At 46.2% G+C, this 15338-nt stretch overlaps 1 protein-coding gene across 2 annotated transcripts in view; it reads left to right on the top strand.

The window, feature by feature from the left end:
- Positions 1 to 10176: 10176 nt before the first annotated feature.
- ACVR1B (activin A receptor type 1B) overlaps positions 10177 to 15338 on the top strand; it is a 45725-nt gene continuing 40563 nt past the window's right edge. Inside the window, exon 1 of one of the 2 annotated variants that reach the window (XM_003313692.7) lies at positions 10177 to 10358. In XM_003313692.7, coding sequence (XP_003313740.1) covers positions 10268 to 10358 — 91 coding nt within the window. In that variant the 5' untranslated portion in view covers positions 10177 to 10267. The remainder of the gene's footprint in view (positions 10359 to 15338) is intronic. The other variant, XM_001145219.8, reaches the window with a different exon arrangement.

Here is a 15338-nt window from a genome sequence, read left to right as displayed (position 1 = left end):
TCCCCTCCCCCACCCTTGGGCTTTGGCAGGATTCTCCATCAGGTTTTTGCAAAGTGCTGGGGTCTTAAAATAGCATAAAGGCCCACGCACGCGCGCGCACACACACACACACACATGCATGCACACACACAAACATACACATTTAGACTATAGTGTCAATTCCCGTACCATAGAATGAGGATCAAAAAAGGAGGGAGAGTAGAGGGTGGAGCGAGGACTTCACGGCATCTTCCAGAGCTGAGCACAGTGAGAGGCCAGGCAGGAAACAGGGGTGGCACTCGGTGTGAAGAAGGGGAATGGGGAGGAGAAAACAAGATAGAGCCTGTTTTTGGGTGTGTGTGACAACGTGACAGGGCTAATAGTCATGTCTGGAGTGTGTGTTTATGTGTAGCTGGGATCATGAAAGCAAAGGCTGTGTTGGTGTGACCAGTTTGGCAAGAGGAAGCTGGATTTCCCTCCTGGACTGTGAACTCCTATGGGGCAAGAACTAAGAACTTTATCCTCATCATTCCCAGGGCCTAGCCCAGTGCCTGACACAGACACTAAATACATGTTCCAAGAATAAATAGATGATGGTCGGATACATGGATTTGCTAGAACATTAAGTAGTAACCATAATGATAGTATAATTTCAAAGAGCAAAATTGGAAATGGCACCCCAAAGTTAGAAGATGTGGCCAATCCACAAGTACGTGCTGGATGCTGAGAAGGAAAGGGAAGTGACCGCCGCTGTGATAGGGTTTGGGATCTGTCTGGGGAAGACGAGACGAATACAGAGAGGTAGGGAGAAGGCTTCCCAGAGGAGTCAGGCCCTGAGTTGGTCGAATTACTTGAGCTGGTGTTCTAGCCAGGGCTCACAGGCTATAAGGACAAACACACTCAAACCAGTGGAACTGAAAAGAGGATTTCCTAGGAAGATAGATGGGAATCTCAGAGAACCCAGCAGTGGAAAATACAGTCAGATCCCATGGGATCTGAGAAGACGCTGGGCTGATTATATGTTGGGGATTCTGTTAGAGTGGGCGAGGCCAGAGGGTGTGTGTGCATGGACACATTCCCAGCACACCTGGGGTGAACACTGGGGGTCTCTGGTCTCTCCTTTCCCTGGGCCTCTGCTCCACTCTCCTCTCCTGGCTCACCCTGGCCCAGGGTAGCTTCCAGCTAGTCTCCATTGCTCGCTACCACCTAAGTAACTCGGTTTTTGTAACTTCTTAGTTCAAATGCTCATGAGAAAGGACTTGCATGGCTCAGCCAGTTTATTTCTTGCTTTCCCTTGGTTCAATGCCCAGCCCTGGTGCGATCATCTGTGGCCAGAGGGCAGACCATGCAAACTCCCCTAGGAGAAGTGGGTGTAGCAGGTGACAGCGGCAGACTCTGGAGATCCAGACAGGAGGAAAACTACATGAGGCACTTGGTTGTGTGGTGTGTGTGTGTGTGAGAAGGGGGTGGATGGGGGAAGCCAGGACAAAAGAGGAGCTGTCAGGACGGGGGTGAGCCAGGTGACCTTGGGCAAATTACTTAATCCCTCTATGCCTCAGTTCCTTGTCTCTACTATGGAGTGAATACTACTACTCTCATGCGGTTGCTGTGAAGATCGAGTAAATAATCTGTGCCAAGTTCTTAGGAGTCAATGTTCTCTACAGCCTTTAGCAATTGATAAACGACAGTTTCATTCTATCCTCACAACATTTTTCCGAAATTAAAGATTATCATTCCCATGTTACAGATGAGGAACCCAAAGGTCAGAGAGGTTAAGCATGTACATGCAGTCTCTGCATGTATTGTGATGTGCAGGAGAGTTAGGATGGATAGTAAGTTCTCATCACGTAGAGGCCTCACTACCAGTTTTGGCTCTGTCCTGGGCAAGTCACACATCTTCTCTGAGCCTGGGATTCCTCACCTGTGAAACAAGGGAGTCCAACTGAATCATTTCTCAAATCCCCTCTTAGTTTAGAAAGCCATGCTTTTGGCTTGGCCATAGGGAGCCTGTGGATTCTGAAGAAGGCAGATGACAGACAAAATGAAGGAGGCTTTCTTAGAATACAGTTATGTTGCAGGGTGCCTTGTGGACTGGAAGGAGGGTGACCAGGAGGCAGGGAGGTTACACCACCAGTAGTCCCAGAGATGTGTTGTGTAAGGTTCTGGACTGTAGCATCGCAGGAGGGGACCAGCCAGATAGGCAAAAGCTGTGAGGTCCACAACAAAAGGAAAATGACCAGGAGAGCAATCCCATTTGGCCACTGGGCTTCCCAGATAGATAGAAACTGATATATTAATCATCAAGGCTGAGGGCACAGGGCCTATTTCCAAGGAGGCACTGGGGAATGGATGGGGTAGGGGGAGGATGAGGTCAATGTGTAGATTAAAAGAACCAAAGAAGGCTTGCTTCTAAAAATCATGTAATTGCCTCTGGAGTAGAAAGTGAGCAAGAAAAGCCTGGGAGGGTTTTCTCCAAGTACACCATAGCTCCGCACCACCCCACGGACTGCTAAACACAGACTACAGGCTGCTGACCACAGCAAGACCCTAACGCTGACTCTGGCCTTTGGGCTTCTTGGGCCCAGAGCAATCCCTCTAATTAGCCCCCATCCTCAGTCACCAGGCATATCCCATCCAAGTTCTCTTCATTGCCTAACCTCCCCTCCCTCTGCTTCCCTCACCATCCTGGCTCATTTGTCCCTTCACCAGGGCCCCACCCCTACACCTTCAACCTCCAAACGGCCCCTCTTCTGCTCCCAGCCTGGACTGCTGAGCATTGCCTGAGGAAATGGTATTATAAAAGAGGCTTGTTATGACCTCAAATTTATGTTCTGTAATCCTGCCTGGGCCCCAGTGCCACTCTGACAATCCCTTTCTGCTTTTCTATGTCCCTGGACACCACTCCCATTCTCCACAGTGGCTTTTTACAAATCCTTACCACCTTCCTCAAGCACATCTACCATCATATGCCACCATGCCCCCTGAGCATACTGTACCAAAACAGAGGGCCTGACTGAGAACATCAGGATGACCCTTCATGCCTATAAACTTTCTCTTGGTTTACCTCGTTTCTCCAGCTCTAGCAAGGTAATTTCCTCCATGCCAAGGCTAATCACTGTACCTCTGGATCTTTATCCTGTGCTTCTCATCTACCCTGGGTTGTGGTTCCATTACTTACTACTTCTTCCTGTATCTATGAACTCTTCTTGGCTCTTTTATTGCAGTCTAAGCTGCAGTCTTTCTCCTCTTATTAAAGCAACAAAAGGGAGTAAACACTCCCTTCACCTTGTGTATCCTTCTGCAATCCCCTTTTCTTTTTCTCTTGTCCAGTCTGGAAATCTTTATTTTTAAATTGGATTATTTAGTCCATTTACATTTATTGTAATCACAGATATATTTGGATTTATTTTCACCATCTTATTTTCTTCTTTCTATTTATCCCACTTTACCAGAGATTCAGTATCACTTGTCTTGGGACCAGAGTGTTTTGGATTTCAGAGTTTTTAGGATTTTGAAATATTTGCATGGTACTCACCTGTTGAGCATTCCTAATCCAAAAATAAAAAATCTGAAATGCTGCAATGAGCATTTCCTTTGAGCATTATGTCAGTGCTCATAAGGTTTCAGATTTTGGAGCATTTTGGATTGTGGATTTTTGGATTAGGAATGCTCAACCTATATTGTCCTTTTTGTTTCCTTTCTCAATTCCTTTTGGATTATTTTTTATAATTCTATTTCTTCATCCTCTTAACCTATAAGTTATACACTCTGTTCCTCTTCTATTAGTGAATACTTAACTGTTAGTAAAGTATGCATGAATTAATACATAACATATATTTTTTATTTAGCCCTTGATCTTTAAAGCCATTTCTGTGAGTATACAATTTTAAGTTGACTGTTATTTTTCTCTTGGGCCTATTTTGGATTTTTGTCTATGCAGATTATATTTCTTAAAATTTGGTCTGTGAGAATTCCCTGTAGCCTGAGTTCAATTTGGGTTCCTCTACAGATGATTTGCTCTTCTTTCTTCCACGTACTACCAGGAAGTACTATGGGCCTCAGACCACTTGAATCTAAATAGCGTGTAGTTTTTCAGACTGCCTAGATAGGGTGAATTTTGAATAAAATCACATCATGGAGGCCAGCTTGCTGTTATGAATTCTCAGGGGATATTTTCTCCCATTCTCACTCAGAGCCAAGGTTTTTTTGTTTTTTGTTTTTTGTTTTTTTTTCTTTTGAGACAGAATCTGACTCTGTCACCCAGGCTGGAGTGCAATGGTGCAATCTCAAGAACCAAGGTTTAAGTCAGGCAGTTTTCCTTGTAGTCTCCTGGAGGAGTGAGTTATTTCTTTTTAATTTTTCTTTTCTTTTTTTTTCGAGGCAGAGTTTTGCTCTTGTTGCCCAGGCTGGAGTGCAATGGCGTGATTTCGGCTCACTGCAACTTCCACCTCCCAGGTTCAAGTGATTCTCCTGCCTCAGCTTCCCCAGCAGCTGAGATTACAGGTGCACGCCACCACACCTGGCCAATTTTTGTGTTTTTTTTTTTAGTAGAGACAGGGTTTCGTCATGTTGGCCAGGCTGGTGTCAAACTCCTGACCTCAGGTGATCCACCTGCCTTGGCCTCCCAAAGTGCTGAGATTACAGGTGTGAGCCACTGCGCCCAGCCTGAGGAGTGAATTATTTCTGGTCCCTCCTTAGACGATGTGTATTACCCTTTGTGGGTCACAGCCTTGTGCACAGGATCTGTTATTAGACTTCCCACTTTGGATGAGCTTGAGTTCTGTCTCCTGTCCCCTATATCCTGCTTGCCTGTGAAAACCAAAGTCCAAGCTCACCCATATGCAAAGGCTCTGAACAGAAAAGCCAGCTTTGGTGATTAGCTTTCCTCTTTGATTCTTAGTCTTTTACTTGAGTATTCACTTTCTTGCTAGTTTACTGAGCATTTTACGTTGTTTTCAGCCGAAGATTTGCTCAAGGAACCTGGTTTACCATTCCAAAGGAAATCCAAATTTCCCCCTCCCATCATAGCCAAGTTATTTGAAATAATAGATGATACTCAGTGTTTCTAAGCCTTCACCCCCACTTGTAGCCTCCTGAAGTTAGGCCTTCACCCCATCCTCCACTGAGCCTGCTCAGGTAAACGTCACCAATCAGAAGTTACCAAAGCCCTAAGAGACTCTTGTTCCTCATCTTACTTGACCTCTTGTCAACATTACAAACTATGGACCTCTTGAAAGCCTCTCTTGCCATGGTTTCTATTATTCTATTTTTCCCAGGTTCTCTTCCTACTTCTATCACTGTTCCTTCTGTCTTCTTTTTTGCTGGTATTGCTGTATTTCCAGAATTCTCTTGCTCCCTTGAGCTGTTTGAACAACAATGATACGCTGCTAACTTCCAAATCTACATCTCTGTGGCTCCAGGTACCTTCAAACTCAGTATGCCTGACAAGGAACTCAGTTTTTACATTTTTAAAATTTTTTTATTTTTTAGTGACGGAGTCTCTGTCGCCTAGGCTGGAGTGCAGTGGCACAATCTTGGCTCACTGCAACCTCTGCCTCCTGGGTTCAAGTGATTCTCCTGCCTCAGCCTACCAAGTAGCTGGGATTATAGGTACCCACCACCATGCCCAGCTAATTTTTGTATTTTTAGGGGTTTTGCCATGTTGGCCAGCTGGTCTTGAACTCCTGACCTCAGGTGATCCACCTGCGTTGGCCTCGCAAAGTGCTGGGATTACAGGCGTGAGCCACTGCGCCCAGCCAAGGAACTAATTTTTCTTTTTCCAAAACCTGCCCATTCTAGTCTGCTGAATGAAACTACCAGGCAGCTAGTCACCTAAGATTATCCTAGAGTCATATGGGGCCATCCCCTTTCCTCATTTCCCGTATCTAATCAATCTTGTCATTTCTACGTCTTTGAACTCTTGAATCTGTTTCTCTTTTCCACCTTCACATTGCTGCTGCCTGGGGTCAGGTCCACCTCCTATCTTGCCTGGGCTTTGCCTTCTCTTTGGTTTCCTTACAACCAGTCTTGTCTTCCTCCAACCAGCCTCTGTACAAAGTTCAAACTCACTTGGTTCAGCAAAGTGATCTTCCTAACACAATATGATCAGTTTACAAATATGATCAGTTTAGCCTTTCCTAAAATACAAACATGATCAATTTACACTTAGAACCCTTCCAAGTGTACTGAAGAGGGTCTCTTATTAGACTCCCATTCCAGTGTGCTCCATTTCCAAGTAGACTTCCACGTCTGCCTAGCTCACCAACATTACGTTTCCACTGTCCATCATCTTCAGCCTGCATCTTCTGGGTGTGCCGCTAGGCTGCTCACGGTTCTCCTAAATGCCAGGCAAAACAGTCTCCTGCCATCTCCTGCCCTCCTGACACAGGCCTATCTGGGGAGGACTCTTTGATCTTCCAAGAATCAGCGTAGCCTGTCTCTTCGTGAAAACTTTCTCAACTCCTCAGCCTGTCCCCTCACAGCTGAATCATTCATGTCCCCTGAGTGGCCCTCATTGGCTCTTTACAGGCTTGTGTCCTCGCAGAGATAACCCGTTGTTGCTCTTTTTCTCATGCTTTTCTGTATTAGATTTTAAGTTCCATGAAGGCGAGGACTATGACTTATCCATGTCTATATGTTGTGCCTGGTGTACTGTAGGTGCTTAGTGCTTGTGGAATGGATGAGTGAAGATGAACTATTGCCTTCTTGGGATGAATGACCCTGCTGCTCACCAAGGCAAATGATCCCCTAGGTAGTGGTGTCTCTGTGCGTTGCGACCAATGTGGCAATTGTCACACTGAGTTGTCACTCTAGTCAGTGGGACTAAGGAGTAAGACTTTTTCCTGGAGAAGTGGCTCCTGCTAGCTCTGGGGACTCTCCTGACAAAGAGACAGAGCAGAGGGGAAAAGAAGTTCATAGACTGTGATGTGGGTCCAGCCCTAAGATTAAGATGGTTTACAAGGCCAGGCACGGTGGCTCACGCCTGTAATCCCAACACTTTGGGAGGCCGAGGCAGGCAGATTACGAGATCAGGAGTTCGAGACCAGCCTGACCAATGTGGTGAAACCCTGTCTCTACTAAAAATACAAAAATTAGCCAGGCATGGTGGCGCATGCCTGTAGTCCCAGCTACTTGGGAGGCTGAGGCAGAAGAATCGCTTGAACCCAGGAGGTGGAGGTTGCAGTGAGCCCAGATCATGCCACTGTACTCCAGCCTGGGAGACAGAGCGAGACACCATCTCAAAAAAAAAAAAAAAAAAAAAGAAAAAAAAAGAAAAAGAAAAAGAAAAAAAAGAAGGCTTACGAAAATGGACACTTACTGGGGCCTTCAGGGATGGTGAGGAGAACTAGGAGGAAGCATCCTTGGGCCAGGCTGTGGGAAGGAGCGAAGGGCACAGGTAGGGATTAGGCAGTCTCTATGTAGCGCGGGACCTAAAAGGAAGGTAGACACATCACCTAGGAAAGCTCTAGTTTGGAGATGCCCCAAACTCTCACAAATGGGGTGTGAGGCATATGATTAACCCCTCCCCTGCTCCACCTCATTTCCCACCTTCAGCTGGGTCCTGAAGACCAGTACCTAGAAAAGCAGGAGATGCTATGGTGTTGAAGAAAGCACAGGACCAGTAGGCTGTGGCTTTAATGATGGATTGTATGTGAGCCTTGGCAAATCGCTTACCTTCTCTAAGTCTCAGTCACTTCATCGGGGCACACTCTGACATGCCTCAACCACTTCCTAGGATTGTAGTGAAGGTCAACTCATAATGATGATAATAGCTATTCTTTTTAGATCACTTCTTATGTGTCAGAGATTATGCTAAATGCTTTACCATATTTTATCAATACTAACAATATCTGTATGACATAGAACTATTATTAGCTCCATTTTACAAGATGAGTAAATTGAGGTTTAGGGAGGTAAAGTATCTTGCCCAAAGTTCAATGCTGTCAAGTGAGCTGATGGAGCTGACGGAGGTGGCATTTGGTCTGTGGAGCCAGCATTCTGGTTCCCTGATCTGTATATTTAGCTGTGTGGCTGACTTTACTGTCTAGGAGTGAAGCAACCACAGGTCCCCTCTGGGACCCCTGGCCTCGAAGTCACAGTGGCAGCACTTAGCAAGGAATAAGGAAAGACACCTCCCTCCCCCCTGGCTTCAGATATGTGCTCCTGAGGGGTTGGCTTTCCCTTCTTAACTGCAGGGGTTGGTGACTGTACTGGGTTGAATAGTGTCCACCCAAAATTCGTGTCTACCAGGAACCTGCGAATGTAATCTTACTTGGAACGAAGATCTTAGCAGCAGATGTAACCAATTAAGATCATTTGCACTCATACTGGATTAGGGTGGGCCCTAATCCAATGACTGGTATCCTTATAAGAAGAGAGGAATGTGGACAGAGATGTAGATGCAGAGGGAAGATAACCATGTGAAGACATGGGGTTATGCTTCCGCAAACCAAACAACACCAAGGATCCTGGGAACCATCAGAAGCTAGAAGAGGCAAGGAAGGATTCTTCCCTAGAGCCTTCAGAGAGCACATGGCCCTGCCAACACCATGGTTTCAGATTTCTAGCCTCCAGAACAGTGAGAGAATACATTTGTTATTTTAAGCTACCCAGTTTGGTAGTAGGAAACTAACACAGTAACCTAGCACTGTGTGCACCACAGCTTGGTGGATAGAGCATGGATTAGAAACCACTTAGATGGACTGGGTGGGGTGTGCCTATTTGGGGGAGATGAGGGAGAGGAGAATAAGTTATTTACTCATCCAGCTACACTGACCAACTTGTAGACAATGCCTCCCCATGACTTTATGTGATTGTGTGTACACTGTGTCTGGCGAGTGTGTCTTCAGCTTTATTTTTTCCGGATATGACGATGGGAGTTCTTCAGGTTGGTGAAACTTAGAAGGTGAGAATTCCATTTAAGCAACTGTTCTCCCTATCTCTTGGCCATCCTTTCCACCCCTAGATCTCAGATGGTGAAGCTGTGCTTAGAGAGGTTCAAACCTTGCCCAAGTTTTCACAGCTAGTTAGTAGGAAGCAGAATTCAGATCCAGAATTCTCTGGCTGCAAAAATTCTGCCCTTTCCTTTATATCAAGTTCTTTCTCAAGCTAAAGAAACTGACCTCTTTTCAGAAAGATACGGAGTGATTTGTTTACTTTCTTAAGCATTTCTTCTAGATTTGAAAGTAACATTTATTTGAAAAATATTTAGAAATTATTGAAATGTTAAAAGTAAAAAAATTATGGCAATAACTACTGTTACTATTGGGTAAATATCCTTCCAGTCTTTTTTTCCTATAAACACATATTATCAGTACAATTTGAATAATACTGTAAACAGTGTTGCATTTTTCTTTTTTAATTTAACATTATCTTGTAAGCATTTTCTCATGTCAATAGTTTTTGTAAACAGGATTTTAAATTACTAAATAATGTTCCATCATATGCATGGGCCATAATTTAACATTTTCTATTATTGTCTACTTAGTTTCTACCTTTTTTACAATGATAAATATACAGTTAACATTTTTCATAAACATCTGTCCTCTTATTATTTCTTGAGGACAGGGGACAATACTGGGTAAATGGATATGAAGATTTTAAGGCATTTGATGCATAATGCCAATTGTTTACCAAAAGGGTTCTACCTACCAGCCCAGTCAGAGTGCCTCACACGGCACCCTCACCCATACTGTCATCAATAAAGAGCCTTGCTATGTTCTGAAAAGGCGCGTGCCGCGATTCCATCACACAGGCTGCCGCGTCCAGAGGATGGCAGGGGGCAAGGCGAGGCAGGGAAACCAGTTAGGAGACCGCGGCGATGATCCCAGGGGACGCGCTGGGGGCTTGAGGCTAGGCGCAGGGATGGAGCAACTGGAACACGCACGGGATTCGTAGAATATTCGACAGGGGCGGGGGATCGACTCTGATAAGATAATTCTGCGCTGCGTGGGGTGCAGGAGAGGGAGGAGACTGCACGTTCGGCTCCGGCCTCCTCCGCGCCGGGCTCGGCACCGATCCGCGAGGTTGGCCGAGGCGTGAGCCCCGCCCACCCCTTTAACAGGGACACTCCCCTTTAAGGCGGGCGCCCGCGCGCGCCCCGGCCCCGCCCTTCGGGGGCGCGCGCGGCGGCCGCGGCGCCGGCTCCGCCGGGAGCGCACGTGCAGGCGCCGGGCGGAGGAGAGGGAGGCGGGAGCCGGGCCGCGGGAGGAGGGGAGGCGCCGGGGGCGCGCGCGCGCGCGCTGGGCGCTGCTGGGCTGCGGCGGCGGCGGCGGTGGTGGTGGTTACTATGGCGGAGTCGGCCGGAGCCTCCTCCTTCTTCCCCCTTGTTGTCCTCCTGCTCGCCGGCAGCGGCGGGTCCGGGCCCCGGGGGGTCCAGGGTGAGTCCTGGGACGGGGGGCGGGGGCCGGGATGGAGAGGGCCCGGCAAGGGCGAGGCCTCGAGCCGCGGCCGCTGGACTACAGCGCGCCCCCTCCCCACGCGCACAATATGGCCGGGTGGGGGGCGCAGAGGAGTCGGGGTGACCCCCAGTCAGCTTCCCCGATCTCCGAGGCGCGGCCGCCCGGCGGCGACGGAGCTCACGCCGGGCCCCTGGGGACCCGAGCCCTGTTCCAGGCGGAACTGGATTCGGGCAGCTCTCAGGGGTCGCGCTCCCAGCGCCCTCGTGTTCCAGAGAGGGGAGTCTGAGCCTCCAGCTCCAAGATTTGGAGGTCCGTGGTTTCTGCCCTTCACCGTGTCCAGGGGCGGGGGGCTTTCTTCCCTCCCTCCAGGTGCTCCTGGGGGGCGTCTTTCTCCCGCCAAGACTGCGGGGTTCGGGCGGTGGGGTCTTAGCCTCTCCGAGGGATCCTGATGTTGAGAGCCCGCGCACCTCAGACTGTAGGGGAAGGGGTCTCTAACCTTTCCTTCAGGTCCTGCACTTGGCGTGTTTCTTCCCCTCCCTCCACTGCCTCCCTAATGTTCTGGGAAAGGGAGTCACATTTCCCCTTCACTCAATCCCTTGAGTTCAGTGGGGCAATCCCCCCTCCGCCCTCCGGCACTCATGCCCCGTGGAGGCTATTTGGAGGAAGTGGGACGAACAGGCCCCTAAACCTTTTTGGAGCCTGGCTTTGGAATCCCTAACCCTATGGAACCGAGTTCCCCAAGGGTTGATGTGAATCTAGGTGTATTTGCTTTCCTCCTCGCCTCCCCCACCCTACCCCGGGGGGCCCATTCAGTTAATCACTTTGTGGATGCCTTTCAGGTGAAATCCTAGAACCTGTCTCCAAACCCCCAAGATTATTTAAAGATCCCACCACTGGACTGTATTCCCGGCCCTTGGTCAGTACTTATTTACCTTCCTACACGATGCCTCTTCCCAGCCCGCCCACCCTCACACACCCCTTACCTCCCAATCCCCACAGTCTGCGGCTCGCCTTATACCACCCCCACTCTCCTCTCTGTAGAAGCGGGTACCTTTTTGCGGGACACTCCGCTGGCTGTGTTGTTTTTGAGGCTTTGGGGGCTGAGAAGAGCAGATGAAACCCTAAAATATTTCATTTAAGAGAGTCTTGGCGAATGTGTTTTGGCCTTGGGGTAGCAGATGAAGGTTATATTTGGCAGTTATATTGAAGCGATTATTGACCCACAGATGGATCTGGGAGAGATGATCAGGATTGTATTCGCTCCTGATGTACAAAGCCTGATGCTTTGACTTCTCAGCAGCCCCTAGCCTTCCAGCAGTGGGAGATAAAGTGTGTTCTGTGGCTCTCTTCTCTTACACTAAAAATAATGATTCTCAGGTGGGTTCAGTCGTCTTTAATAAACCAGACAGTCAAGAAAAGACACCATGCCACTTTGGAATCTCAAAAACAAGTTCATTATCTCCGGCTTTGATATTTGTTCCCAGTGGTGGAGCCTGTGCAGCGGGGTCTTTGTTCACGGGCTAATGCTTCTCCTAAGCACCTCGTGTGTATTCTTCGGCCTCACTGCTCTGTGGCTTAGGTATCTGTGCTGTGGGGTTTGAGAAACATGGTGAAGGTGTATGAACAGAGCTTGACATTTGTGGTGAGATAATGATTTGCATGAATAAGGATGTTCGTCGGGCCTTATTAAGGGCCATGTTTTTGGAATGTGTAACATAATGTTCTCTACTGGGTAGTAAAAAAAAAAAAAGGGAGATTGAACCTCTAGGTTTGTCATTTTATGTGTGTATGTATAAATCTTTAAATCCTCATATAGGAATTTTTATCCTGCCCCTAATATATCCAGGATTTTTAACAGTCATTTCCCTGCTGATTTGATGTAGTGTTTGTGGGGTTTTTCTGGTTGTGAGCCTAGTTAAGAATGTTTGATAATCCAAGTGGTTCTGAATGGGGCAGAGTTCATTTTTTTGTAACCTTCCTAAAATGGATGTTTGTGGGGGTTAAGGTAGGTGAGTAAAATAGGGAGTTCGTTTCTTTTTTTGGTAAATTGGAAATTAGGTTGTGTGTCCAGCAAACATTCTCCAGGGCCTTTAAACTTCTTGGCCAGACACTACAGTTTTTTCCAGGACACGTCTAGTTGCCAATAGTGCATGCTATGGAGACCACTGCTGCAAAGGGCTTAAAGTAAAACGTCAGTTCTGGGAAAATAGAGGCTGTGGGATAACAAGAAGTTGATTTTTTTCCCCTCCCCTGCATTTCCTATATAGTGCTCCCCTACGTGGGCTGGAGGAGTGACAGAGCCAGACAGCTCTGATGCCTGATACTTGGACTTGATGTGAGGGGCAGTAAGGGATAGGTGTTTCTATTAATTAATGAATTAACTAGGACTTAGTAAAAGGCCAGTGATAAGGAGAATGAGTTTCAGTTAGAAATAGCATCCGTTTGATAGGTGTACATGTTTTAAAGCCTGGCTTTGGAATTTTCACATTTAAAAATGTAAAATTGAGTTAGTAGCAGGAGAACATGACATTCATTTCTTAAGACAAAAGCAACAAGAGAGATATTTGACATTCTCATAGGAACATTTTGAAATTTTGTGAGTGGACTAAAAATCTAATTTCAAGCCAAGCCTTGTAATTTTGTTGAGTGGACATGGATTTTAAGTACAGTGGAAGTGCAGTCTTGTAGAGACCTCTGATTAGTTTTGTTTAAACAGCTCCTGGAACAGATGTGATAAAACATATTAAAATGGCTACTCTGGTTAAAGGTTAAAGCCAGATGGAGGGAGGAGGCTGGTTTTCAGCCCTAGAACTTAGCTGCCTTACAAGTTGTCCTTGAACAAGTAACTTAACCTTTCTGTGACTGCCTCAGTTTTCCCTCTGTAAAAATAAGGAAATATTTTGTGTCAGTCTTATTGGGACATTTGTGAGACTGACTTACTGATAGCCAGTTGGCGGGGAGGTATTTTTAGACACAGTTTCTGACTTCAGTGAATAAGCAATGCTGGGTTACTTTTTTATCTTAAGGAGCAGAAAAACATACTCTGTGATTGATAGACGTACAGCATGTCACAGTGTGGTTATTTTCTTTTTGTGCTTTTTTGTAGACCCCTTTCAGATTTCCTCAAGTTAATTTCTGTCTCTGGCAGGCTCTTACATCGTCGACTAGGCAGCATACCTGTGCTAATCAAAGACAGTCTGGAGGGAGTGACCTGCTTTAGGCTTTATTGGTTTGGCAACGTTTTAATTCTTACGCAACTCTGGGTATGTTTATGGCACTATGTAAATGTTACATAAGAACATGGAGGCTGAGAAGTGGCCAGAATGGTGACTGTGAACACAGGAAGGTTAGACTGAGGACTTTTATCCAAAAGGACCTTGGGAATCTGCAATCAGTACAGGAAGAACCTGCACTTATTTTCCTCTAAGAACCTTTTTAGATGATTATGTCTTTCAGGTGGACTGCTGTGTTATAAATAGGTTTATTCTCCACCGGTGAGCTAATTGTAACCTTGCTACCAAAATATGAATCAGTAAACGATGAGATGTGCTGCTTCTTCCAGCATGTCCTGTTGAAGCTGCTTGTTGCATTTTGGAACATGAGTTGAATTGGGTTGCAGTCTGTTCTCATAATAGCTGAGGAGCACAGGGTGTTGAGGTGGAATGGAATTATCAGTTCGTGGTGCTTTAGGTCATCTTAATTTTTGAAGGTTAAATTAGAATACTGAAGTGGCTCTTTATAATTTTGAAATCTCTATTGTTTACTGTTCAATTTTTGCTCCGAGTAGCAGTGAACATTAATTCTGGGATCTCGCCTGTTTGTCTTCAGTTCTTGTGTTAGCTGTTGTTGTAGGAGTTGGTGTAAGAGGGTCTTAATCTCATTTTCCTCTCTGTATTCATAAAAAGGGAATCCTGGAGTCCTTTCTCACCAGTGCTTCTGATGCTGGACATAACTGCAGGCAGCCACAGCCCATCAGTTCCACTTGGACTGGGAATGCGGGAACCTTTTAAGTCCAACTTACATTTCTCTCACTCTGCAGGCACTGCCTCATGGCCAGGTTCAGATACCTGCTCTGAGTTTCTGTTCTCAGTTTTTCACTCTCATGCAGGTTTAACTTGAGCTTTGGCTTCAGAGGCACCATTTCTGTCCATGTCTGCTCTCTCTCCTCTGTTATGGAGAAATGGTGTGCTAAGCAAAAATATGATTTCAGAGAGTATCTTCCTTTCCTTTACTCTGTAGAGTTGCCATACTTTGGTTTAGCTGTGAAGTTTCCATCCCAGGCAATCTTTATCTGCTCTCTAGGGTTCAGAGACAGTGCCACTTTAGGCAACTCTGGGCTTTTTGGTTTTCTTTAGTGTCCACCCAGTCTTAAGCCTGCATTTGTCTCCCTAAATATTTTGAATTTAGCATAATGAAAGTAACTGCCTTTCCCTTTAAACCATAACATCACCCCTAATATTTACACAGTTAACATTATAGGAGATTTCTTTATTCATTGGATTGGGTAAGTGCCTGGAACAGTTTTTGGCATGGGGAAATAACAGAGAACAAGATGAACAAAAGTCCCTAAATCTCTATTATGGAACTTATAATTGCAATGGCTTAGACTGAAAATAAATAAGTAAACACAATTATCAGTCCATGAGTGCTGTGAAGAAAATAAAACAGGATGCTGTGCCATAGTGTGCCTGGAGCTGCCACTTCACCTCTCTATCAGCTTCATTGTTTTATCTGTAAAATGGGGCTAATACAGTCTTGTTATTCGTGGTAGTTCCATAAAGTTGAATTGTAGAACTGAATTACCAAATCTTCAACCATTGCTCCTAGGGGAAATACAGGGCTAGGTTCCTGCGAGCCTCTGGTCACTTTTTCAACCTGTCAATACATAACCTTATTTTATGTGTTTCTTTTTTTTTCTTTTTTTGAGACAGGGTCTTGCTCTGTTGCCCAGGTTAGAGT

The sequence above is a fragment of the Pan troglodytes genome, chromosome 10 (genome assembly GCF_028858775.2).
Source record: "Pan troglodytes isolate AG18354 chromosome 10, NHGRI_mPanTro3-v2.0_pri, whole genome shotgun sequence".
Taxonomy (NCBI): domain Eukaryota; kingdom Metazoa; phylum Chordata; class Mammalia; order Primates; family Hominidae; genus Pan; species Pan troglodytes.
Note: the sequence above shows the minus strand (reverse complement) of the source record. Positions and strands in the feature narration are given on the sequence as shown.